The sequence below is a fragment of the Motacilla alba genome, chromosome Z (genome assembly GCF_015832195.1).
Source record: "Motacilla alba alba isolate MOTALB_02 chromosome Z, Motacilla_alba_V1.0_pri, whole genome shotgun sequence".
NCBI classification, from domain to species: Eukaryota; Metazoa; Chordata; class Aves; order Passeriformes; family Motacillidae; genus Motacilla; species Motacilla alba.
Window position 1 is genome coordinate 19190246 of NC_052046.1, and position 26857 is coordinate 19217102.

Below are 26857 nucleotides of genomic sequence, written 5' to 3' on the forward strand. Positions count from 1 at the left end.
GGAACATATTTACTTTATTAAACTTTAATATTTACTTTAGTAAGTACAATTGCTTCCAGGTAAACTGCTTTTGTTGTCTCAGTCTAAAATATTCTATATGAAAAATCTCTTAAAACTGAATTGCCTGTACTTTCAAAAACACCATTTAGTGGCAGAACAGGTCATTCAATAACTTTCATGTGTACACTGTGTCTTTCAAGAGATGGTCACAAAACTATTCAACTACCTGGAAACTTAATTTTTATGAGAAGATTTAGCAACTGCAAACATAGCTTTATATCTATAAAAAAACCCAAACAAACCATGAAAGAAAACCAAACCAAAAAAAAAAAGCTAAAATTTTGTTCCAAAATAATTACTTTGTCATGTCTGAAATAGCAGTCAAATAGTACCAATGTAAATTCCGGGTCCCTCTGGACATTTACATATCAATGATACTATGAACCAATGTAAATGTTCATAGGGAACAGGACAAACCACAGCCATGAATTCACAGTTCAACACAAGATGCCAGGATTTCTGAATCAAAGCAACATAAATTCCTAAATAATCTGTTTACCTTATTAATGTCAGTTACATTGGTTAGCGTGGTTTTAATGGTTTCTCTCATTCTCTACTGATTTTTAGAAATGGTGTTTATAGTGCTTACAATAGCAGAATTCTCGACCTGAATCCTGTATGCCAAGACAACCAGTCCTTCAAAAGTACTGGTTACTAGATGCTGGTTATTAAAAATAAATAGCCACTGCCAATAGACTCAACAATCCCCAATAATGAACTGCAGACTAGACCTTGCTGGACAAGTTTACCCAGCAAAAATTCAACAAATGCCAAGACCACACCACCCTGCTGCTGCACCCACAGTTCTAACAGGTGGCTGGTTTTCATCTTCAGGACGCATAGTCCTGTTCACCTCTGTGGGAACTTCAGATACACAATAAATAATGTACACAAAGAAGGCTGCAATCTGTAGAAACTCTCTTACTTGTAAAGTGTTTGTATCCCATATTTTCAAGGTTTTATCAAATGAGCTCGATGTAAACATGCCAGTGTCATGAGGATACCACTGGACTGTCTCCACACTGAATTTATGTACATCAGGATGACTCCTAAAAGGAAGGAAAATATTCCAACTGGTTAGAGTTTTGATAACCATCTTGTAGTTGTCTTGGTATTTGATAACAAGTTGAAAATATAAACATTTTTCTTAATTTGTCCTGAGGTTTTCAAGAAGAACTGTATTTTTGTTGGCTTGATTTTCACTCAACTAATACTCATAACTTTGAAGAGTCTTCATTTCAAGAAATGACAGATCATTACCTTTTCAAAATATGGTAGCATTTCTCAAGATACTCATAAAAGTGTAAAAAAAGTATAAAAACTGTCTCTTGAAATATTTAAGTTGCATGTTTACAAATCTTATGTTAAATGTGATGGCTTAACACTACAAACCATTTAGGCTTCTTAGAAATGGATCCACTGAAAAATACAATCACACATACAGTTCAAAAAAATCATTAGTATTAACAAATAATTACAGCTACATAGTTACTGGCAATTCCTGTCTGACAAAATCACCAGAGAGCAGTCAGTTAAGTTACTGAGAGTCATTTATATTTGCATTCAGAAATCAAAGAGGAAGAACAATAGGAAAATTTCAACTGAGCTGTGGATATTTAAAGACTGTAATATAATTAATAATTAATTGTGGCAGAAAGAACAGACAGCAGAGCCAATCTTGACAGCTCCAGGATACAGACTCAACTGACCAGGCTCTGAATAATGTATGCCATTCAAATACCTGGTAGACGACTCATATCTGAGCTGGATGCACATGGATCCAGCTTCAGAGGCCCAAGACCAGCTGTTTGCTTGCTCTACCCTCTGCAATGGGATGAGGGAGAGCATACAAATGGTGACGGTGTGAAAAGTTGTGAATTGAGATAAATACATTTTAGTAAGTGAAAGGGAACAAATCAAAACAAATCCTGTGAACCCAGGGAAAACAAACAAACAAACAAATCAAACCCCCAACCACTGAAGTGATGCAAAAGTAACCCCTTACCATAGGCTTAGACAGCTGCACATGACATTTTACAGTATGGAATATCAGTATGTCTCTGGTCAACATGGGTCAGGTGTTCCAGCTGTTTCCTCATAGCCTACCGTCCACCCCCTGAAGGGGCAGTGAGGAACGGTGAATGTCTTGACACTACCAAGCACTGTTCAGCACTCACTAAAACATCAGTGTGCTATCAAGACTGGTTACAAGTCCAAAACGTACTACTATAAAAACTATGACAATGAAAATTAACTCCATCCCAGATAAATGCAGGACTTATGACAAAACTGCAGCTAGAAAAGGCTCCATGAGATTTCATTACTTCAGCTCTTATCTTTGCATTGTTCTATCAAATGTCCTGGCCTCCACAAGCAGTAAGTATTGCAGGGGTATCATTATGCAAACAGAGATGAAGATCTTCAGTACTGCCATGTATAGAAGAGTATGAACGTTCTCAGTGTACCTATGCCTGGCCTAAATTTGTCTACAGCAGCACTGCATAACACTACCTTTTAAAGGCAGGAGTGGATCATCACAAAGGGATCTTTCACCTCTGAAGGGAATTAAAGGAGACATCTCAATAGGATGCTGAATTCAAAATAACTAAATGCATGACAACAGTCTTACACACTGTTGTAAACTATGTCAAAGTGTAGTGAATTATGCTGAAGGGAGAAAACCATACATACTTGCCTTTCTAAACATGAGTGTTGGCATACCTTTAAAATATCCCATCCAACACTTATGATTTGTCTTTGAACAGACCCAAACTCTTGACTGAACAAGGGCCTTCAATTCAAAAGTTCTGAAGTGCCATTTTTAACAACTCAGCTTCAGCTGTCTATCAAACTATCTCCTCACACTTATAACACTGGTTCCTTCTTAGTCAAGAATACAGAGCAACAGTAAATGTTATTTAACTGAACACAGTCTCTCAAATAAGTTGAACTGTTGATGCAGAATAATGTTTCCAAAATCCAATCAGTTCACTCACTGCTCCTGAAAACCTCTTACGCATGATGGACAGCATGGCTGCATAAACAAACCCTCACTTCCTCTAGGCAAACCAGGAAGGATGTGACTGGTATCCTGGGAAAAGAATGGGGAGTTCTAAATGGCAAGACTCTGACTTATTAAGGAACAAAACTAATCACAATAAATAGCGACTTAAATAAACTGAAACATCCTCTATGATTTCCCTTTTGGCTTTTTGAACTAATCAATGGTTTCAAATGGATGTATTACTTCAGTGGGAGGGTGTTAATGACAAAGACCAGCAATTGATCACAGATGCGCTTAGCATAGTCCAAACCAATGTTTCTTTAGTGCTTACTTGTATGCAAGCTCAACTATGGATGCACTGATGACAGCTACAATCACAAGGGAAATTGAAGAAACCATTATTCATTGAAATTCGAGAGGAAATTTACAACCGAATAATACAACTGAGGATAATACCACTGAATTTCAAACGAATTCCAGTTCTGCTGGTACTTAGTAAATTTTACCTATGATCCCATCAGCATCACAGCCACAGCTTTTGTGTTAACAATACACAATGCTTCACTATGTGACATATAACAAGTCATTGCATTAGGATTAAACCACAACAGAACTCATCCTCTGGAATATAGAACATGGGCCTGAAAAGATGGAAATAAATTGAAGACTACTGATGCCATGAGGGCAACAAGGATACATTTGTGAACGTAACAACATCAAAACCCAAGGCATTTGTTGTGACACTGAGCACAATATTTCTCATTTTGAGATTCATCCTAATGAAAACGTGGAAACCGTGTATATTGGTAAAGGATAAGCTTTTATGAGACCCTCTTGTGATTTTGTATTTGTGGACAACATTACTGTAGACACAAGTAATCACTTTCATATTTGTGCTATAACTTTGCCAACATTATGAAATGTAATTTAAGTTATTCAGCTCCTATTGCATCCTATTAAAATATTAGAATCTAAATATACTCTGATTCAAGACTGCAGCCTACTCCCATTAGTATGAACCTCATGCTGCTAAAGAAATTGTTACAGCATGAAGACCTGATCTGCTTGTTGAAAACAAACACAAAAAAATGGACAACAGCCTTGGTTTACTGTCCATCATGACGTGGAAGAAACAAATCATATGATGGATTATGTGAATAAAGTGATGGGACACCCTTTTTGGATGGTCACTAAAAGCTACCAGAATTCTCAATAGAGTGCTTCACCCTGTTGTCACATTGTTGATGGTAACTCTTCTGCTCTTTGTCCTATTAATCATATTGTGTGTTAAGATTTGGATAATTATGAAACAATTAGCCTACTGGCTACCCTCACTAATACCAGATAACCACACACTAGAAATGTATTAGATCTGCACTGTATAAAAGTGTGAAATCTGCACTGTATAAAAGTGTGAAACATTCTCAAATTCACAATATCTCAAATGGATATTGTGAAGTTTGAGTGACTAGTCATGGGTGGATTATGTGGAAAGACGGCTGGGGGTAAAATGGGAGGAAACTGAGAAGCTATATTCACATCCCAACAGAAGTTATAATGATACAGGAATTATAGGGTAAAGTGCAGTTGCTTCTTCGGGATGGAATGCGGTGAGCATGACTGAAAGCTATTCCACAATGATTCCCACTACAAACAGCCTACAACCTCAAGCACCTGCTAAGGGGGATGAAATGGGGGGCGGAGCCAAGACACCAAGGCCAGGCACTGTTGAAATCTCTGCAGGGAGGGGTACTTTGTATCTCATAAACCACATTTCACCTGTCCCCCAAGGGAGACAGGAGAAGATGTCTTCCTGTTGAACCAGCAACTGTGGTGAAATCACTCTCCTTGGATGAACTTGGCTCATTATTATCTAACTGTAATACTAGCACAGACCTCCATCCCAAAGTTCAGAATCACAGAATATTCTCAGCTGGAAGGCAGATACAAGGATGATCAAGTCCAACTCTCGGCCCATATAGGAACCAAACCCCCAACCCTGGCATTACTAGCACCGTGATCTAATCAATGGAGCTAACCTCAAGTTATCCACCTCCAGGATAAGGTCACCCCTCATTAAGCATGTGCTCTGCATTTTACTGACTCCAGCTTTAAGAGCAAAGGGAGAGAATTTTACACCATGTAGTCACAAAGGTACAATACCTCAAGCTCCAACTAAACATAATGGAATAGTAGAAAAGTAAGTCAAAAATTGTGAAGTTTGGGAAGATTCCATCGTAACTTCTAGGATCAGCCAACAAGGTGACCTGTCTTCTTGCCCAGAGAAGTTAGTAAGAACCTTACTCTATGTGCATCTTATAAGGGATTAAATCTTGTCTGTATATTGGTTTGAACATGTTTTTGCAATCAGAAACAATCACTGGCAGGCCTCAAACCTTAACATATCATTGTTTTCTTTTTTTAATAAAGAATGTTATTCCATAGTTAGAGTGAGTCCTTCATGGACACTACCACTCACTGGCAGTAGGTAATGTAATTGGATAAAGTGGGAAACCCCACTGAGGGGGTCTCTCTTATGCTGTTGGTGTGTGTCCCTGAACAAGTCAGTTGAACCACCCTCTGATCCGGCAGGACTATTCAGTGAAGGGTCCCTGTAAGAGGGTGCTGAAGGGCTGGACATAAAGGTCTCAGCTTTCCCATGGCACTGACAGACTAACCTAACACTAGGGGTTGAGGAAATCTTCCCTTTTCACATGACATCTTATAGTTCTGATTTCATCTGAGCTAATAAAGCTTTCTGCTCACTTGGGTTGCTACAAAGCACAAAAGACACCTTTAAGGAGAGTTAGCCTGAAGCCAGCACTGACAATAGTAAGCAAGAGATATTGAGCAACTTTTGAACTGAGTTTAATGACTTCTGCATTGCTTCTCCACCTTCGACATATATCCTAGAATGGCCTCTTACTCTGGCACAGTGCTAAAAGTCAACAAACTTTATGTCCCTATTCTTTAAGGAGGTGTGCTGGTTTTGGCTGGGGTAGAATCAATTTCTTTCACAGTGGCTAGCATGGGATACATTTTGGATTTGTGGTAGTAACAGGGATGCTATTGTTATTGCAAAGCAGGGCTTACAGAGAGCCAAGGCCTTTTCTGCTTTTCATACTGACATGCTGGTGAGGTGACTAGGAGTACCTGGCAGGCTGGGAGGAGCCAGGACCGGTGATCCCAGCTGACCAAAGGCATATTCTAGACCATGTGACAAAGCTCAATATATAAAGCTAGGGACAACAAGGAAAGAGGAGGAGACATGTTTGGAATTATGGCATTTGTCTTCCCGAGTAACCATTATGTGTGATGGGGCTCTGCTTTCCTGCAGATGGCTGAAGAAGTGAATTAATTCCTTGGTCTGCTTGTGTTGCAGCTTTTGCCTTCTCTATAAAACTATCTCAACCCAGGAGATTTCTACATTTTACCCTTCCAATTCTCTCCCTGATCCCACTGGTAGGGGAGTGAGCAAGCACCTCTGAGGAACTTGGCTGCTGGCTGGAGTTAAACCATGGCAAGCTAAAAATCTTCAGTACCTGCAGAGCCAGGAAATCAAGCTTGACTCAGAGTGAGCTTACTCCTGGAGAGGCATTTCTGTGCACTGTGCAGAAAAATCTAAACTCATAGCACTAATTATCTGGGTACAGTAACTATAAGTGTACAACACTGGACTGTAATCAACTCTGCACAAGAACAATCAATTCTCCCATAATCCACTGGGCTGAGGAATGAACTAACAAACTCTTGAGTAGCTCTGCAAGGAACCACCTTTGATCTGGCTAAGCTTAGTAGTGGCTACATACCATTCAGCCTAGTTTCAAGTCTCAGGATGTACATGATTCCCAGTTCACTCCATATGAAGTATTTTCTTCCATTACTTAAAATATCCCAGCCTTTTCTACCAAAAACAAATACAAATAATTCTATGGATAATAGCTCACTGTCATTCATTTTTCTTAGACATGCTTCAAGTAATAGAGACTGCCTTAAAGATATCTGCATATTATCTAGAAACAGGTACTGTTTGTTTATTCTCAAACGCCAGTTTTTGTCACAGGTCCACAGGAATCAAACGAAACCACGTAAAGCTCTTTGTGCTGTCTCCCAGGAAAACAGGAAAAGTTTTATTTTCGTATTTGCAATACTAGCCTTATATTCCAGACTTGAAACATGGGGTAAATCACAGCCTACCACCAGGAATTATCTCTTTCATTATTCTATACTACTGGATCATCAGCAAGCCCAGTTCAGGGGTGTATTAAGAAACAGTTTTATAGGGCCTTTAGCAGGATATTTTTAAGCAACTTTGAGACCAGACCTGTGTTCTGCCCTGCAATCTTGGACGACAGGCAAACTTTCACAAGATGTCAGCACTATATCCTTCAAAGATAGGAGCTAGACAGTCAGAGGAAATATAAATTCATTTATTAAGTCAGGAACTCTGAATAATATTCCAAATATCTGAAGATATATATATATATATATATATATATATATATATATATAACTGTAGCTAATTGTTAGCAAGTATTTAAAACATACTAGGAAGCTTCATGAATACTACAAATAAATAACTAAGGAAAGAAATCTACTAAGAGTATTTAAACAATAATAATCATAAGCCTGTCATTTAGAGCAGTGCCACACAAAATCCAATTCTACTAACAAAATTCATGCCTTGAGTGGTAAGAAATAAAAGACACAGCTATGCAAATTAACACCTACTCAAGAAACAGATAACCAACTAACCATACTCCTAAACAGAATCTTCAAGGATGGAGTACTCTAACTGAAGTAAATGATAGCCTGATTTTAACAGAGATTTGATAGCTTTTAAATTCGGCCTCCTTAGCATGAATTTCTTCAGTTTAATGCTTCTGTTTCAGAATTCATCTCAGTTTTGAGATTTAGAGATGTAGAGTCATCATATGTTCTTAACTACAATTTAAAATAATTTTGTGCAAGAAGCCCAGCCATCAACACTTGTTCTATTAGCTATGTTCTGTTAGCCTTTTTCTTTCCTATGATTCAAGATATTGTTAAGGCCTTTTATTGTTACAAATCTGTTCTGTTCTTGTATAGCTGACTCATGAAGCCTCTGACTCTTGGACCTCAAATAACAGACTGGGGAAAAATAAGGGGAAAATGCAGCTACTAATCTATTATGAAATAGGGTATCTCTTAGTGTGAGTCTTAGGTGAAGTTCTAACCCACTAGACAAGCCTTTATCCAAATAAAGGAAAAAACAGCTTTTGCCATGAGACTTAATGTCTATAATGGAAAAATTTGTACTGCCTGCAGGGACAGCCTAACAAATCAGTAAAGGCTTAGACTCTTTAAAAAGATTGCACACAGCATGGTAGTACCCTGCTCTTTAAAAAATACATCCCATTTCTTCAGTAGCTCACTTGGCTTCACTCAAACATGTTCTTACGAAGTTTTGTACAAATCAGTTCTGTACCTGCTGAACACCTGATGAACTAAAAATAGCCATTAGTAAAGCTGGAAAGAGAGAGACAGAGAAAATAAAACAAACAACTGCAAATAGGTGTTAGATTTTTTTTCCAAACAGATGAAAAGGACTACGCAAATAATTGCACAGTAATCCTGTTTAAAAGTGCATTTACTCAAATATATGCATGATATATATTTGGGGACTACAGGGAATATTTCTACAGCAGAACCAAAACTTCTTTCTCAGTTACTGGCATAGAGGCATCAAATTTCAAAATGAAACATTAAGAAAACTCACAGTTCAGAAATTATGAGTTAGAGGAAGGTCTGGGTTTCTTTTTTTTCCCCCATCTTCTTTTTCTAGTGTTAAAATATGAGGTTAGAATGAGGTCTGCCTTCTTTTTGTGGTGTCTACAGCAACGTAAGACTGTCTAACTTTAGTTTCCATGTGAGTACAATCGATATCCTTCATTTTAACTTTTGAAATTGCTATAGATTTGCTCAAACAATACCAGAGTCACTGTACATATATAGTAACTATTAGAGTAGACAAATGAAGAATAAAACAATTAGCTCCTGCTACTAGCCTTCAAAGATTTCTGGCAGTATTTTCTACAGTCTTTTTATCCTAAAAATAAGAACAGACATTAATTTACAAGTGGAATTCTAGTCACACAAGAGCTATATCATGTAGTTTTAAAAGACTTTCAGAGTACTTACCTTCCAACTGAAAAAAGTGCTTTACATGTGTAACTTGGTTTCCTGCTCAAGTTTTCAAGATCATAAAGTACAATAACACCATCCGATCCACCAGATAACATGCTGAAAGTATTAATGAAGCACAGAAGTTAAAACACTCATAATCTCAATATGCTCAATATAATGAGCATGTTCAACAAGACAACAAATCCATAGTACCAAAACACAGTGAATTACTTATGTACATTTGTACCAACCAAAGTATATACTTACTATCTTCCCTCAACAGGCTCAATATCAAGGGTGTTAATACTGCTTCCATGTATTCTTTCCACATCTCTATCTTTATTTAATTCCAAACTTAAAACCCTACCCACAAAAAAAAGGAAGAAAGAGAGATGAAAAACAAGAATAGAATCATTAAATGATATTATGCAGTTCTGAACAGCTGAAACCTAGTTTCATGCTCCTTCAATGCATTTAATTTATCCTTGCCATTTTTTTGCAAAACTACACAATACAGAGATAGAAATAAGTCTTGTGAAGTTGGCAAAAAATATATACTTTGTTGTTTGGAAGGTAAGAGAGAAATAAATACATAAAACGGGCTCATAGAAAAAGCAAATTGCATTTTGGGTTAACTTATTAAACAAAACCTGGAATGTAATATGAAAACACTAAGAAAAAGAAGCATTTACAAGCTTGTAATCACCACAAATATTGGCTACTTTGAAGCTTCATCGTGTAGCAGCCTTTCAGGCTTCATCCTGCTTGGAACTACGGACACCTAGTGGACAAAGCAAATTAGTTTACCAAGTTTACAGTATTTCCTTTAATGAAGCAAAGTTTGTATGCTACATTTTTTGCAATACTAAACAAAAACTAGGCGACCCCAAATGATGACGCTTCCACGACAACATTTTCTGACCTGTAATTCTTAACATGTATTTTTGAATATGTTAATATTGTATAGTCAAAAAAGACATATTCTGCTTCATTAAATCATACTACCTGGTATAAAATTTAGCCTTGCAACATGATCAGAGCCTCTTACGGCACGATTCAGTACAAAGCAAAACACCACCACAAGAAAAACATAACTAGTAAGGTAACTAAGTAGGTAACTGAAAAGCTGTGAGGCAGAGTGTCCCTACTCAGCTTCAGCTCAAGGGGCAAAAAATCCGCATGTGAGAACCTTAGGCTGCTACAGGCCAGCCCCCATCATCATGTCTGTAGACATGCTATAAAAGCAGCACATCATTTAAGCTCTCTTAAACTATGTGAAATATGATTATGCAAGAATTCACCTAGAAAAAGAATTCTGACATACACAAGATACCAAATTTAAAACCTTTGAGCTCCAGATGGAATTTCAGGAAGCAAGAAACCCCCCTGTGGAAATGTGTTAAAATATATGACTTCAAAATGCAGCTATAAATAAAATCCACTTAAGACTATCGATTTTTTTTTTTTTTAAGTCAAAATGAAAAAGTTCAGGAAGGGAAATGCTATGCAGATAATTGTCTAAGTTAGGTTAAGTCCATCCAGTGTGTTACTTTTCTTAACACTGAATGCTAGATGAGGGCTGAGGGCAGAGGGACATAACTGTATTGTCAAAATGCATCCAGAAAAAAGCTTCCTGAGCTACCAAAATTAATTTCAATTTTAAATATTTGTTTTATAATGACACAGCGTCATAAAGCCCTAAATCACCAACATAGATCCAGAAGTTGTGTGACCAACTGAACTAAGGTAGGCTTTATTTGATTTATCTTGAAATACATCTGCAAAGTAGATTCTCTGGTATTGAAAAAATATCACATTTTAACCTGTAGCAGAAATATTAACGAATCCGTCTATGCTGCCACCACTTCCCACAAAAACTGCTAAGAAGCCCCCTGCATCGGATTCTTCGTCAACCTGCCAAAAGACTGGGTCCGGGAAAAGGAAGGACGAGCAGATGAGGGCACAAACACCTGTTTGCTCGCAAGCGCAGCACGGTCGCACGCAGTTCGAACCCCCGGGAGAAACCCCGCCAACAGCACGGGCGGTAACTCCGAGGTGCAGAGAGTGAGGCACAGCCCACCGCGCTGCGCACACTCACTCCCCAAGGGCTGAGCACACCGTACACAAACTCCACGGCTGCTGACCCCCTGCAGCAGCTCCCCCGCCCCGGCCCCTGCGCACGGAGGGCTGCGGCAGCGCAGCCCCTCACCCCGCCCCGGGCCGGGCCGGGCCGCCCCAGTGCGGGCTGGGCCAAGCGAGGCTCCGCGGCAGGGCGGAGCCAGGAGCTGCCGCTCCGGGCCCTCCCCGCGCAGGGACTCCCGCCCCGGCCCTGGTACCTCCGGGTGCTCTCGGCCCGGCGCAGCCGCGCGGGGTCGTCCAGCCCGGCCTGCCGAGCGGCCATGAGCCCCAACATGGCGGGAGCGCCCAGCCCGCTCTGCACCGCGCCGCCATCTTGTGGCGGGCGCAGCCGGGATTGGCTGGGGGCGGGTCCGCCCGCGCCAATGGCCAGCCGCGTTGCTGGCGCGTCCGGCGCCTATTGGTGGGTTCGGGCCGCGCAGGGCGGCGCTGCGCACGGGCTGGCGCGAGGCGGCGGGGCCGGGACGCGGCGCGCGCTCCGTGTCCCCGTGTCCGCGGTCGGCGGTGCCGCGGTCTTCCCGTCGGGATCCCGGCATGAGCCGTGTCTGGCAGGCTCTCCGCGCTCTGCGGCTGCGGCTCGTGGGGCCTGCCAAGGAGCTGGTGGGCACCGACCAGTTTGGCAACAAGTACTATCGGGTGCCCAAGTACGAGAGCCGCGCAGGTACGCACCGGGGCGGCGGCGGCGGCGGCGGGCCCGGGAGGCCGTGCACTGCGTCCCTGCGTGCCCCCTCACCCGCACGCCGCTCTCCGCAGCCGGCAGGGCGGCTGGACGGCGGCTGATAAAAAATTATAGCGGCTGAACAGTAGCGGGAAGGAAAGTGCCGGGCTTCGGGAAACACGCGCGGGTTTCTGGTGCTCTAATGCCAGAAGAACTGTAAAGCCACTCCCTGGAAGGTTTTAGAGCGCAGCCTGTATTGGGTAGGTAGGCAGGCAGCAATTATTTGCTCTTGTTGGTAATTCGGAGCGCTTCTGCATAAGCTTTTAAAAGCTAGAGTGCAGAGAAGGGCAATGGAGCTGGGGCAGGGTCTGGAGCACAGGTCCTGTGAGGAGCAGCTGAGGGAGCTGGGGGTGTTTGTCCTGGAGAAAAGGAGGCTCGGGGAGACCTTATCGCTCTACGACTGCCTGACAGAAGGGTGTAGCCAGTGTAGTGACATGCCAAGAGGAAATAGCCTCAAGTTGCACCAGGGGAAGTTCAGGGTGGACATCAGGAAGAATTTCTCCACAAAAAGGGCTGTTAAACATTGGAACAGCCTGCCCAGGGAAGAGGTGGTGTCACCATCCCTGAAATTCTTCACAAAACCACTGGACATGGCACTTCATACTATGGTTTAGTTGACATGGTGATGTTTGGTTATAGGTTGCACTTGATGATCTCAGATGTCTTTTCCAACCTACCTGGTAATGTAATTCTGTGAAATTAATTATTACATGTACATTTATCACACTCCTGTAGAAAATACTTTTCTAGGTTTCTGCCCGTGTTCCAGGAGTTCAGATACCATTATTCTGTATGTAAGTAGAGGAGAGTTCATATGGGAAGTACTACTGCTGTGATTTTGTGAAAATACTACTTACGAAAATTCTGATTTTTTCCTGTATATTTGTCACTGTGCTTTAGCTTGATCTCAAAAAACCTTAATTACTCAGCATCAGGAGAATGACAGAACTCTGAAAAAAAAAGCATTCCTTCTAATGAAGAAGAAATTGATGTGATTTTTGTTTTTAATGAAAGTGTTAAAATGTTGCTTTTTCTCTAGTACAGCATGTATCAAAGTAATGTGCAGCTACCAATTTCATTTCTGTGACCTCTTAATTTGGATACCCATTTTCTTCCTCCATTTCCAGTTGACAGACTGTCATTCACTTTTGTTACAAAATGGACTTCCTTGTGGATGTTCATTATTGTTTTAAGATATACTGCTCCCTGACCTTTGTTATTTGGGGTTACTTGGGTGTAAGAGATTCCACTTCCCCACACACTGGTGACTCATTTCCACTGTAATTTATTCCTTTACTTCTGTGAATGGCCATCCTTGTTGTGCCAGTATAGAAAAGGTAAGAGGTGTCATCTATTCCAGAGCAGGAGAGTATGCTAGTTCTCCCTCAGGCTTGTGGCTGAGGAGAAAAACCATTCTGACACTAGTGAAGTGATTACAGATGGTTGCGGCCACTGTCGTGGGTAGTGGTAACCAGCTGCCTCTCACAACATTTTTGAGCAGCATCCTGTGCTGTACAAACAGAGTCATACCTGGCATTTGTGGGCTTTAATAACTTTGTGAAGAAGTTTAAATATATGGATTGCAAAGGTAGTAGAGGTTGAGGAAGGTCTATAGAAATTAAAATGTACACTGAACATTTCTGACAGTTTGTTTTTAAAAGAAACTAGGAATTAAAAAGTGCTGAGAAAGTAATGCTCTCTTTTCAAGTGTTGGGCAGCATTATCCGTAGTACATTAGGAAGATCTGCTGCATATATAATTCATAGCTCACCCAGTGTCCTAACCATATAGAGACCAGTGCAGGATTGGAGCAACACTAGAAAGAAAATGAGTTGTAGATGAGACCAGTGAGATGTTGTGTGCAGGTTTCAGTGCAAGGTCACTGCAGTGTGTCTGCACCGTGCTTTGCTGCCTGCCTTATGGATTTGGGGAGGACTGAGTAGGTCTATCACAGTGCCAGGCCTGACGTGCTTGATCCCTTTGTACCATACTGGATTTTGATCCAATATATTGCAGAGTGTGCAGAACAGGCAGATCTTGCTTTCTCTCTCTTCACTTAGACTGGGTAGGTCTATCAGGACAGGCTGGGCTTTGTTTCAGACCAACATCCCACCTTAAGCTGGAGGTGAGAGTAAATGGTATAGGTAGTGTCTGTGCCACCTTCTGCTTCAATCAAAAGCCGTCTGACACTTTTCTTTTGGCCTGCCCTGGTCTTTTGCAGGGGCTTAGAACAGAAATAGTGGACCTTGTGATGCAAAGAATTAATGTTTTCCTTCTGTCTATTGTGAATTGTGCTCTTCTACACTGAGTTCAGGGTCCAAAACACTTTTGGAACCTGAGGCCTTGTCTGTAGTAGGGAACAGAAGGAGGAGCAGGTCAAGGTATACAAGTGGTTGATGTTGAGTTTCCTAAGTGGTTGATATTGTTTCCTTATACCTCCATCATCTGTGATAAAGAGAGTTTGCTTCTTAAATTTAGTCTGTTTTCCAGGACTGAATATCTGCAATATAGACTTTGGAGATGTCAAAGGGGTACAAAATTTTTAGGTATATGCTGCAGGTATGGCTTTCACATTGCCACAGCACCTAATATGCCATTATTTTTTGAAATATTTTATAAATTAGTATTTCTTCTTAAAAAAAAAGGCAAGTTATGCACTCAAAAACTACTTTGAAATCCAAGTCAGAATGTGGTAAATAAAGGCAGCGCAGGATTAACAAAACTACTCTTACTTTGATTCAAGTCGCTACAGTAGATGTAGTCTCACGAATATCCTAAGGTCTTGGATGTCCAAGTCAAACTCAAGGTGTAGCAACTTTACCTGAGACCTTTACCTCTGTCATCATAGGAGAGTTACCGCGAGTTCCTGATTTTACCTGTCTCTGAGTAATTAGGTTCTTAGATGATCCAGCAACTTGAATAGGTTTTGTTGGGAAGAAGGGAATAATTGTGGAGATTAAAGAAGTGTCATTGATGTGCAAGTACTGGTTTAACATGTGTTTTGCCTTCATTCAAAATGTTCTAATGAGTAATAGCAAAAATATGTGAGTTTGCAAGAGTATTGTAATTCTCTGGGGTGAATATAGAAAGGATTGGCCTTCAGAAGTGGAGGGGAAGAAGGATGTAAAATAATGCTGTTTCAGTCTGGTTGCCTTATTTCTCTTGAAAGAAAGTGGGTGTTCAAAGTCCCTAGACTGTAAGAGTAAGAAGTCATTAGATTCAGTAAAGAAAGTGATGGCTAGAAATATAAAAATAGTTAAGAAAGATGAGTGCCAATGTAGACGGAAAAGATCCTAAAAAAGTAACTATACTGTCAACAGGAATATGGGAGAATTCAACATTAGAGTAGTTAATTTCCTGAAAGCATGAAACTTGAGACAACATATACTGTTTACTGTTTATCAAGAACTTCTATTTTCAAATGAAGAAGAACCTATCATCTTGAAAGCCAGGTCTCACCTTCAACAACATAGTAAGATGGGCTTATTTGAATGTAAAGATGCTTCTGTATTTAATGACATTCTGTAAGTGATGGGTTTTTACAAGATGATCCTAAAGTGATGACAGTGGTGAAATGCAACTATACCAAGCTTGTCATGAGAGGAACGTCGAGCATAACTTATTAATTCTGAGATGACTCTTCATTTGGTTGTGATAAAAGATGGGAATAGACGACTGAGTAGTAGTGATTGATGACTCATTTCAGTATCTTGGACAAGTATTTCACTTAACAGGCTAGACTTATCAATGTAAGTAATTTATTTTTCTTACATTATATAACATACTGCCAGGGCATTGCCATAGCTTTGGTACATGAGTAATTGTAGAACATGCAGTAGAACATGGAGTGGTACTTAGAGTGTTCATATATTTTTAATTGAAAAACAAATTCCTCATACAATTTATGCATTTATTACAACCAAATATGTCTTGCTGGAAATACCTGATTTCATTTTCCCTGAAAATAATTTATAAAGACTCTTAATAACTATTTTAGTTTAAAAATACAGGAAGATAAGGGGTCCTAAATACTCAAGATCTGGTATATAATTTTTTCATCAGAAGGCTGATTAATGAGCAGGTTATATTTACACATTTTCAATATATTCATTTGCACTCTTATGTATTGTAATGATTAAGAGTTAAAATGAGCACTATAAACTACCACCATATGCAAATTTTTATAAGAACAGTGGGTTATCATCAAGAAGTTAGTTTATTTCAAAAATGATGTAGCAGTGTTAAAAGCATGGCTTAAGTTTTAAAGTTCTCTTTATGGGAGCAGCAGACTCAGGTTTGATTTGATTTGGACTGTCAGCTTACCAGGAATTGCTGGAAAAAGCAGGAAGCATTCTGTTTTCCATAGGTTTTTATGTTTTGCACAATCTCTGCATTAGGGGCCATATGTGACCTAAGCTTCTGATGCTATGAGCTAAAATTTCTCAGTACTCTTATCAAATACTATTTAGAAACACATGTGACATTACCAAGTTTCAGTGGTAAATTTTGTTGCTAATAATTGAATGCAAGCACTGACTTCTGTGGGAAACAGTTTCTTCGTGTGAAATGCCTGCTCACATTTGCATAAGCCTGTATCTTGTGCAGTAAATTCCCAACAAACCAAAAATGTATAAATAAATAAGAATCTATAGAAGGAAAAATACCAAGTATTCAGTTGCATTATATCTGTATAAATTGTCCTATATCTGATTGAATCCAGTGTTCAGTAGAAGTATGTACACTTTTTAATGAAGGTTAGAAAGACTTAAGGTTCTGTTGAGACTAAAGGAATTCTGTCTCCATTGTAGTTTTAGTTGTTTCTTGTTTCCTGTTTTAGGTAGTGGCTTGTTGCCTTCCTGTGCATCAGAAGTTTAGATTAGAATTCCTACTTTCTTTCAAAATCTTTTATAAAACACAGCTTTTTATTGAAGACTAGACTGAAACTTCGTGTAAGGCTTTATGATGAATGGCACGGAATGGAAGAAGCAACAAATCTCCAAAGCATATTTTCAGAGATAAAAGCTCTGATTTTCTTCTGAGTCTGAATGTTAGCTTCCTCACTAACAGGAAGAGACAGAAAGAAAGAGGAAGAGACAGAAACTAGTTGTGACGTATGAAGCATTTGTAAGCTGATTGAGAACTGCAGATTACATCATATTATTGAACATAAAAAGTAGTTTCTCAAGTTAGCTTTGCAAATGTTTTAGTTTTACATGTCTAATGTTAAAATACTAATGACACACAGAATTTGAATATTCATTCATGAATAGAAAACTAAATTTGAGACTATTTAATTATCTTGGTTATGGAAATAATTCTGTGGAGAAAGTGAGAGTTTGTTTTTTTTTCCCCGTGTACAGACTCTCGCACCACAGCAATGCCTGTCAGTTAGAGGTTTGTCCGGGTGGTGGCGACATTGTTTCAAAAACAGAACAGCAACTACTGGCACTTTTATTTTTCCTTTATGGAGAAATTTTAGAATACGGAACCATAGTTCTAAAATAATTGTGTGTATGTATGTTTGTAAAGAAGTAAAACTTGCACTGCAGACTGCTAGTTTCTAGGACAATAGTTCTGGAATGACAAAATACCTTTTCAATCTGGGTTATACATTATGTAGCAAAGCAATTACACATTGAAGAGCTCACTGCAGATTATAAAAGTGTTAATATTTGAAAAACCCATCTTTGTTTGCGGTGATATAGAATCATAAAGATACGAAAAAGACTTCCAAGTTCATTTAGTATAACCTATGACCAAACATCACCATGTCAACTAAACCGTAGTATGAAGTGCCATGTCCAGTGGTTTTGTGAAGAATTTCAGGGATGGTGACACCACCTCTTCCCTGGGCAGGCTGTTCCAATGTTTAACAGCCCTTTTTGTGGAGAAATTCTTCCTGATGTCCACCCTGAACTTCCCCTGGTGCAACTTGAGGCTATTTCCTCTTGGCATGTCACTACACTGGCTACACGCTACACCCTTCTGTCAGGCAGTCGTAGAGCGATAAGGTCTCCCCTGAGCCTCCTTTTCTCCAGGACAAACACCCCCAGCTCCCTCAGCTGCTCCTCACAGGACCTGTGCTCCAGACCCTGCCCCAGCTCCATTGCCCTTCTCTGCACTCTCTCCAGCTCCTCAGTGTCTTTCCTGCAGTGAGGGCCCAGAGCTGGACACAGCACTCGAGGTGTGGCCTCACCAGTGCCCAGCACAGGGGGACAATCCCTGCCCTGCTCCTGCTGGCCACACCATTGCTGATCCAGGCCAGGATGCCATTGCCCTTCTTGGCCACCTGGGCACACCCTGGCTCATGTTGTCACCAGTACTCCCAGGTCCTTTTCCATGAGGCACTTCCAGCCAATCTGTCCCAGCTGTGGAGCTGCCTGGGGTTGTTGTGACCCAAGGGCAGGGCCTGGCACTGGGCCTTGTTGAACCTCACACCATCAGCCTCAGCCCCTGATCCAGCCTGCCCAGATCCCTTGAAGAGATAATGCTCCCACCCATCTTGGTGTCATCTGCAAACTCACTGACAGTGTATTCAATCCCCTCATTGAGATCATAAGTAAGGAAATTGAACAGGGCTGGCCGCAGTACTAAGCCCTGGGGAACTCCACTGGTGACCAGCCACCAGCTGGATGAAACTCCATTCACCACCACTTCCTGGGCTCAGCTATCTAGACAGTTTTTAGGGAGATAAGTTCATCTGTCCAAGCGACAGTGGCAGCATTTCCAGCTTGCCATAAGACACCATGTTGAAGGCTTTACGGAAGACTGAGTAGGTGACATCCACAGCCTTTCTCTCATCCACTAAGCAGCTCATCTGGTCATAAAAGGAGATCAAGCAGGTCAAGCTTGGACCTGCCTTTCCTAAACTCATGCTAGCTGGACTTGATTCCCTTATTTTCCTGGATGTGTCACCTGAGAGCACTCATGATAATCTGTTCCATATATTTTTCTTTTAATTGCCAGGAGCAAACTGGCAGGAGGCATGGTATTAATCTCTGTGACTTGAAAAACCAGGAATAGCAATAAGTAGTCATGTGGACAGGTAATAACTTGCATATTATCTGGCCATTGCTACAGCCAGGCTTGATCTTCAGTGTGTATATTGGTATTGAACTGAGATGCTGATCTTTTTGAATTCTGTGTGCTACTATTAATATTCATATACTGCACATTAGTTAATGCTGTACATAAGTCAATTATTGTGCATTTGGCTTGAAAAGCTGGTTTGATTCTTTCAATAGAGGTGTATGAAGAGGTAGTGGTTTGAGTGGGTATCATTTTTTTAGGTTTCTTTGGTTGCCAAAAATCAGATAGTAAAAAAAAAAAAATAAAAAATCCATGTGTTAATATTAAAAAATTTCCATGTATTAGTAACTCTCTTCTATGGTGTATAGAGAGAAAAAGGTGGTGTAGTGCTATAAAGATAGATGTTTTCAATAGGTAGAAAAATCTTAGCAATATTTTGATCATGGTGATTTGAGCAGCCAACACCTGTAGAGCTGAGTGTAATAGGGCTTAGTGTGTTGCAAACAGGATCATTACATCAATCAGGACTGTTGGTATATTATCATGCCTAATTTGTGATTAAATTCCATGCCTTTTAGTTTCATTATTCTGAAATATAAGGAGAATTCAACTTACTTTTCTGGTTCTAAAAGAGGGAAAAAAATCCATCATTAATATGCATAAAAACATACATTTAAAGTTTTAGGGTTTGAAATCACTTTGGGAAATGAAAGAGCAGATTTTACAGAAGAGAGTGCAAGTAGTCAGTACAGGGAACTTTTTTTCTAATACGTGTCTGTATAATTAATTTCAGCACATTATTTACATGAATTTGGGTGAACAAGATTATAAATACTGTATTCATGCTTTGTTACTTGTGATTCGGATGTGAAAATTTGCATTGTCCATTTTTTGCTGGTACCTAATTTGGTGTATCTTTTTTTAGGAATAGTTTGTTACTGTTAAATAAGAGTGCAAATAAAATTAAGCATGTAAATGGAAGTTGGTGGGGCTACCCACCAGTGGTGTCACTTAAAAAAAGATAAAATGACAAAGAGCTTAACGGAAGATTGCAGTTGAGATTAAAAATAGCTGAGTAATGTTGGCATGTTAGTCTATGGGCCACTGTAACCTTTTAAGGTTCTCCTAAAGAATAGAGAAGGTGGTAAAAAATTAGGTCTGGCTTCTGCTTTGTGCAATAAATTTATTGTGGTCTTTATAAATTTTTAAAATAACAAAGTTTCTATCACCAGGGGCTTTATAGTTTTAGCATCAGGTTTGCCGATACAAGAACTGCTTTGCTTTGAGGAAAGAGAAGAGTCAGTTTCCTAGTCAGGCACTGGGCACAGGGGTTGCACAGAAGGGAAGAACATCGAGAAATCAATGTGACAGGTTGAGGGAGTGGAAATGATGAAATAGGGAGGTGAGATCTTAAATTCTAAATTTATAGCAATCTGTGTACAAAAATGATGTTATTTCATCCTTCGTGAAGGAGTGATTTGACTAGCATCTTTCAACTAGATGAACTGGAGACACCATCAGTAGGAATTGCAGTCAGTATGAAATTTTTAGAAGTCAAAGAAAGGGTGGATTCTGGCAGACTTCTGCAGGCATTGGTCTGTGCTGTAGGAACTGAAAATGTCACTAGCTTTGGAATGATTAAGCACATGTACTAATTGATATTTTGTGTCTGTAAGAGGGATATCAAACTCCAGGATGAAGAAAAGTTAGTGCAGACAGCTACAAACAGAAAGATGAAATGGAAAGATACATAGCAATATGCTGCAGGATGTCCATTGAACAGAACATCCACTACAGATGTTACTGAACAAGTGATATTTCTTCAAGTAGAAGTCTGTGCAGTAGTGGGGGAAGATGTTGGAAAATTCTTTTAACTCTCACACAGTAGTGAATGATCCCTATATTTGTGGTTAGTGCTTAGTGCAAATACCAGAGGTTAGTGTGGCCTTGTGCTAACTCCCTGTTGTGACTTACAAGTCTTGTGATACCTAATGCTTCACTGTTAATTTATACTAGTGATTAATATGTACTAGTTGATGTCTTAGTTTTGAGAACACAGACAGGGTGCTGGAGTAAAGAATGATAAGAGAAGTGCATCATGACCTGACCACATATTTGAGATACTCTCAAGGAAAGAAGATTCATCAGAAGATCTGAGACCATAAAAGTGAATTTTGACGAATGGGATGTTCCCAAATGACCACAAGAAGACCCTTAAAATACTCATATCCGAATAAGTTTGGGCTACAAGGAAATCTCTGTTTTCACACCTGGAGCACCTTCTTACCCTCGTTCTTCGCTTTACTTTGGAGTTTTACCTCTCACATATTCCCATTCTTCTCTGGTTGCAATTTCATCTGTGCAGTAACTGTTTTACCGATAGTATCCAGGAGCAGAATGGTCTCCCGGTTATCCAAGAGGAGGCAGTCAGAGAACTGCTGAGCCACTTGGATGTTCATAAATCCTTGGGCCCAGATGGGATCCAACCCAGGGTGAGGAGGGGGCTGACAGATGAGCTTGCATAGGTGCTCTCCATCATTTACCAACAGTCCTGGCTCACTAGTGAGGTTCCAGGGGACTGGAAGCTGGCCAGTGGGATGCCCATTTATAAAAAGGGTGGGAAGGAGGATCCTGGCAATTATAGGCCGGTTACCCAGATTGTACCAGGTAAGGTTATGGAACAGTTTATATTGAGTGTCATCACACAGCACTTACAGGACGGCCAGGGTATAGACCCAGCCAGCATGGATTTAGGAGGGGTAGGTCATGTTTGACCAACCTGGTCTCCTTTTATGGCCAGGTGACCCGCCTGGTGGATGCAGGAAAGACTGTGGATGTTGTGTACCTGGACTTCAGCAAAGCATTTGACACTGTCTCCCACAGCACACTCCTGGAGAAGCTGGCAGCCCGTGGCTTGGACAGGAGCACTCTGTGCTGGGTTAGGAGCTGGCTGGATGGCCAGGCCCAGAGGGTGGTAGCAAATGGTGCTGCGTCCAGTTGGCAGCCAGTCACCAGTGGTGTCCCTCAGGGGTCTGTGCTGGGGCCAGTTCTGTTCAACATCTTTACTGATGACATGGATGAGGGTATTGAGTCTTTCATTAGTAAATTTGCAGATGACACTGAGCTGGGAGCATGTGTCGATCTGTGGAAGGTAGGAGGGCTCTGCAGAGAGACCTGGAATGGTTGGATGGATGGATGGGCAGAGTCCAATAGGATGAAGTTTAACAAGTCCAGTTGTCGAGTCCTGCCTTTTGGCCGCAATAACCCCCTGTAACGTTATAGGCTGGGGATGGTGTGGCTGGACAGTGCCCAGGCAGAAAGGGACCTGGGGTACTAGTGACAGCCAGCTGAACACGTGCCAGCAGTGTGCCCAGGTGGCCAAGAAGGCCAGTGGCATCCTGGCCTGTGTCAGGAACAGTGTGGCCAGCAGGAGCAGGGAGGTCACCCTTCCCCTGTACTCTGCACTGGTGAGGCAGCACCTTGAGTGCTGTGTCCAGTTCTGGGTCCCTCAGTTTGGAAAGGACGTTGAGACGCTTGAGCACATCCAGAGGAGAGCACAAGGCTGGTGAGGGGCTTGAACACAAGCCCTGTGAGGAGCAGTTGAGGGAGCTGGGGTTGTTTAGCCTGGAGAGAAGGAGACTCACGGGTGAGTCTTTCACCTTATCACTTTCTGTAACTTCCTGAAAGGTGGTTGTAATCAAGTGGGGGTTGGTCTCTATCTCCAGGCAGCAACTGACAGAACCAGAGGACAAAGTCTTAGGCTGCACCAAGGGAAATATAGGTTGGATGTTAGGAAAAAGTTTTTTACGGAAAGGGTGATAAAATACTGGAATGGTCTGCCTGGGGAGGTGGTGGAGTCACCATCCCTGGATGTGTTTAAAAAAAGACTGGATGTGGCACTCAGAGCAGTGGTTTAGTTGAGGTGTTAGGGAATCGGTTGGACTTGATGATCTTGAAGGTCTCTTCCAACCTAGTGATTCTGTGAATTCTGTAAAGTGTGTTATACCAGAGGTGCCGGCAGTGTTGCTGATGGGCTTGGCCTTGTCCAGTGGTGGGATTGTGCTGGAGCTGTCTGGCCTTGTGTCTGTCAGACATGGGGAAGCTTCTCACAGCTGCTCAGGGAAGAGACGCTCCCTGCAGGCATCCCCTCCACTAACAGAACCTGGCCACACAAACCGTATATATCAGTGACTCATTATGGCCAAGAGTATCCCAATTTAGCAGTTGTAACAGGAAGATATACAATATAATGAAGAAATTCAGATAAACAAATTGAGCTCTGATACCATGTTTTGCTCACTGGATTATAATGTGCTACCCAAAGACTGATAGCAGTCAGGATGAAGGTTCTGCCTGAATCAGGGGAAGAATTCATCCAGGAGTGTAGTTCATATCTGATTCATATAAATGTTGGTCATGGAGGTTGGTAAGTAAATTTACTGCTGCATAATTAAACTTAAATCAGCTGAATATTGATACTGTTTCTCAGAATATACAGTGCGCAAGAGGGGAATTAGAAGTCGTGTCTTAATTCAGAATTTTCAGTACAATAAATTGATACTTGAAGGAGACTGCTGGCTGCTTCTGCTCTTTCTCCTGTAAAGCAGACCTACTGATTAGGAATTGAGGAAGGGGGAAATGAAGTTCCCAGGCACTCAGAATGTCAAGATCTGTTTTTTCCAGACTGGTGGCTGTTATCTGGAGCAGATGCATCCAGATAACAGGGTACTAAATAAACACTTGCTCCCATAACCAGACATCAGGAATGATTCAATTTGTAAAGAAAAACAGTTACTAACAGAAACAGTTAAGGGGGTTGGGGAGGACATAACACCCCCAAAACCTTTGGCAATTTTAAAAGACCAAAGACCTTGCAGTTAAAGATACTAGGTATTGTCTACTTGATGGTCCTTCACTCTCACTCCAAGTAGTGCTTGCTGCTACTTTTTCCGACAAGCTCAAGGCCAACCAGGCACAGCAAGTTCAGTGTTAACCTGATTTTTTTTTTGTATCTAGCAGCTTTCCTTGTTCTCCTATCAACAAGCCTTCATTTTGTGTTGAAAGAAACTAAAAAACAGATAAGCCTCCTTCATGCACTAGAGCCTCACTGCTGTATGAGAGTTGTGAAATGTTCAGGCAGAGCAAGAGTACCAGGAGACTGCAAAGGAAAAAAACCTGTTTAAATATGACTGAAAAGGGCTAGAGTTGATGTTTAGCCATCAGATCCATATATACTTGTACTTTAGAGGTGGTGGCTTTTCCCTGTATGTTAGCTTCAGTGCTGGTTAGTGTAGTCATCACAATATTGAAACAACTGAAACTTCAGATTGGTCCTCCAGAAAGATTTAAAAAAGTTTGGTATGGTGCCAACAACCTCTAATTGTGGAACTATGAATATTTCAGATATAGTGACACAACTTTCATAAGGAAAACTTTTATAAACAGTTGTAATGTATCTTTTCTTATTTATAGTCAGTTAAAAATGTTTGTTAATATATATGATGGCTTGATTATGGTCAGAATCATCTTTATGTTTTCTCTTTTACTACATAGGGTTTTTAAAATGCAGAGTTTGAATAGTTTTCCATAATAAATGGGACAAAACTTATTCTTTTGAAGTCAATGACAGAATGTGTTTTACCTTCCAGAATTGCACTTTTTGTCATTTTTGCAAAATACGTATTGAGAGAGTTCTGTATTTAAATGGCTAATTTAATGCATGTAGTGTGTTCTGGTGTTTAAACTGTGAATATTTGATCTAGGCAATATGATAGAAAGACTGAACTCTAAAATGGCCAAAAATTAAACTTCTAATAGTTCAATTTTCTGCAAAACTACTTGGCTATAGTAAAATTATTATTCGTATTTATTTGTGTGATAAGTAAATCTCTGATCTGAGAGTTAGTAGAGTCTAGTATTTTTGACAAAAACCAGTGGTCCTGTTCCTTCCTCTGGCTGCTCATGCCTGCTTTCTAATACTCATTACAAGTGTTTGTGCAGCCTTGTGCTAAGTCTCTTGACTGTCTAACCGAGTGTGCTGATTTTTTTTCAGCAAGAGGAGTTACTTGGTCTGGTTCATGGCAGAAGCTGTGTAAAGAGCTAAAAAGCATCCAGGAATGAGAACAATCCTGGTTGTCTACTTTCTGTGGCTCCTCTAGTTTGAAATGCTAGTTGAAGTACTAATCTGGGTAATTCTAGTAATTCTGAAGAGTCAAAGGCTACATTTTTACCAGTCTGTGGAGATTTGCAGATACTGGTATTGTTTTTATTAGTTCCCATTTGTAATAGCAATGGAACTTTGCCACTGTTGTCTTATACAAAACAAAAATCTAAATTAAACCTATGGAATGATTATAAAATAATCAAAAGAGTAGTTTTAGAAATAAATTGTGATCATTATCTGTTTGGGATTTTTTTTTTTTTACTACTCAGTGTAATAACTGTAACTCTGTAAGAGTTTCTTCAGATCAAAATGGAGACATTTTTCTACGCTATTAAAATGCACTTGATATTTTTATATGGATATTTTCTAATTTCAGGGAAAAATTTTGAATTGTCTCTCCCTGATCCAGGAATCAGTATCCATAAGCATTGACATTGGTTCAGTGTAACGTAACAAAACTTCCTAGGTTGTTCTTGAAATGATTAAGTGGGAGATGACAAGTAGTTTATGAAATCATCTGGTTTTGTGACATTTTCATCATCTTGGATTGAAAAGACATGCTGCGTAAGCAATTTCTGAGCCAGAGCTGGGAAACGGGCTGCTCTGGATTTGTGTCTGACCCAGATATGTAATAGTGTGAGAAAAAGTCCAAAGAATTGGAGCCAGAGTCTGTTGTGAACCTGAAAGTGAAATGAGGTTGACTCTGTTGATTAACATGAGTTTGTTGTCAATGAAAGGGAGAGATCTCATTCATCCTTTATCTTCTCCAAGCCAAAAGAAGCATTCACGAGAACTGTTGCTGAGCTAGTTTAATTCAGCTGAAAAAGCTGAGCATATGGTTCTCTGAGTCAAGAAGGTGGGACAAAAAAAGAGGGTGGAACCTTTGAGTTGAAATGGGGTGGGAGACTGGTGACTCTGGGTAGAGGAACCTAGAAGACTGCCAGTGGAACACATACCTCCATACACACATACAGCTTGCTCCATAGTGTTTCTATTGATTATCGATGAGCTTCTGATTTTGGTTTTGTCTTAGATTAAAACAAATCCTTGTATGAGAAAGAAGTAGTAATATTTGCTGAAATAGGAAGCTTACTGTGATTTGTCACTATGATCACAAGGTTTTGGCAGGTATATTAAACTGTTTTTCAGTTCTGGAAGAAGCCATTTAACTCTGTCACAAGAAGAGAAGATTATCAAATTGAGTATTTTAACAAGCTTTATAAAAACTTTTTGCCAGTGGAATGTCTACTAAAAGGTCTGTGTGGTCTGAGCAGATCCTGTACAATGGTAAGGTAATGCTTCTGAGGAGGTCCTTATCCATTCCACACCAGGACTTTCCTCTGAGAGCAGGGAGGGGTTAGGAAGGCACAGTCTCCTGCAGGACATGTTAGATTTTAGGCTTTTGCAACAGGCATGGTATTTCCAAATGTGACCAACCCTATCCTCTGAAACAGACTATAGGTATTCTCAAAGAGGTGTAATTAATTAGTTTCTGGAGTAATTGATCGGGGTAATTGATTTCTGCTGCTCTTTTGCTTCTGTGCAACAAGACAGTTCAGTACAGTCCATAAGCCTGATTCTT

At 40.4% G+C, this 26857-nt stretch overlaps 2 protein-coding genes across 5 annotated transcripts in view; one reads left to right on the forward strand and one right to left on the reverse strand.

Annotated features, from left to right (window-relative positions):
• Positions 1-11706, reverse strand: part of ERCC8 (ERCC excision repair 8, CSA ubiquitin ligase complex subunit) — a 30471-nt gene extending 18765 nt beyond the window's left edge. Inside the window, exons 1-5 of one of the 3 annotated variants that reach the window (XM_038125858.1) lie at positions 11566-11606; positions 9936-10010; positions 9497-9592; positions 9245-9346; positions 986-1109 (exon numbers count right to left, since the gene is read on the reverse strand). In XM_038125858.1, coding sequence (XP_037981786.1) covers positions 986-1109; positions 9245-9346; positions 9497-9592; positions 9936-9964 — 351 coding nt within the window. In that variant the 5' untranslated portion in view covers positions 9965-10010; positions 11566-11606. The other 2 variants (XM_038125857.1, XM_038125859.1) reach the window with 2 other exon arrangements.
• Positions 11707-11788: 82 nt separating this feature from the next.
• NDUFAF2 (NADH:ubiquinone oxidoreductase complex assembly factor 2) overlaps positions 11789-26857 on the forward strand; it is a 64195-nt gene continuing 49126 nt past the window's right edge. For both annotated transcript variants that reach the window (XM_038125861.1, XM_038125860.1), the window contains exon 1: positions 11789-12026. In XM_038125861.1, the coding sequence (XP_037981789.1) occupies positions 11900-12026 (127 nt within the window). In that variant the 5' untranslated portion in view covers positions 11789-11899. The remainder of the gene's footprint in view (positions 12027-26857) is intronic.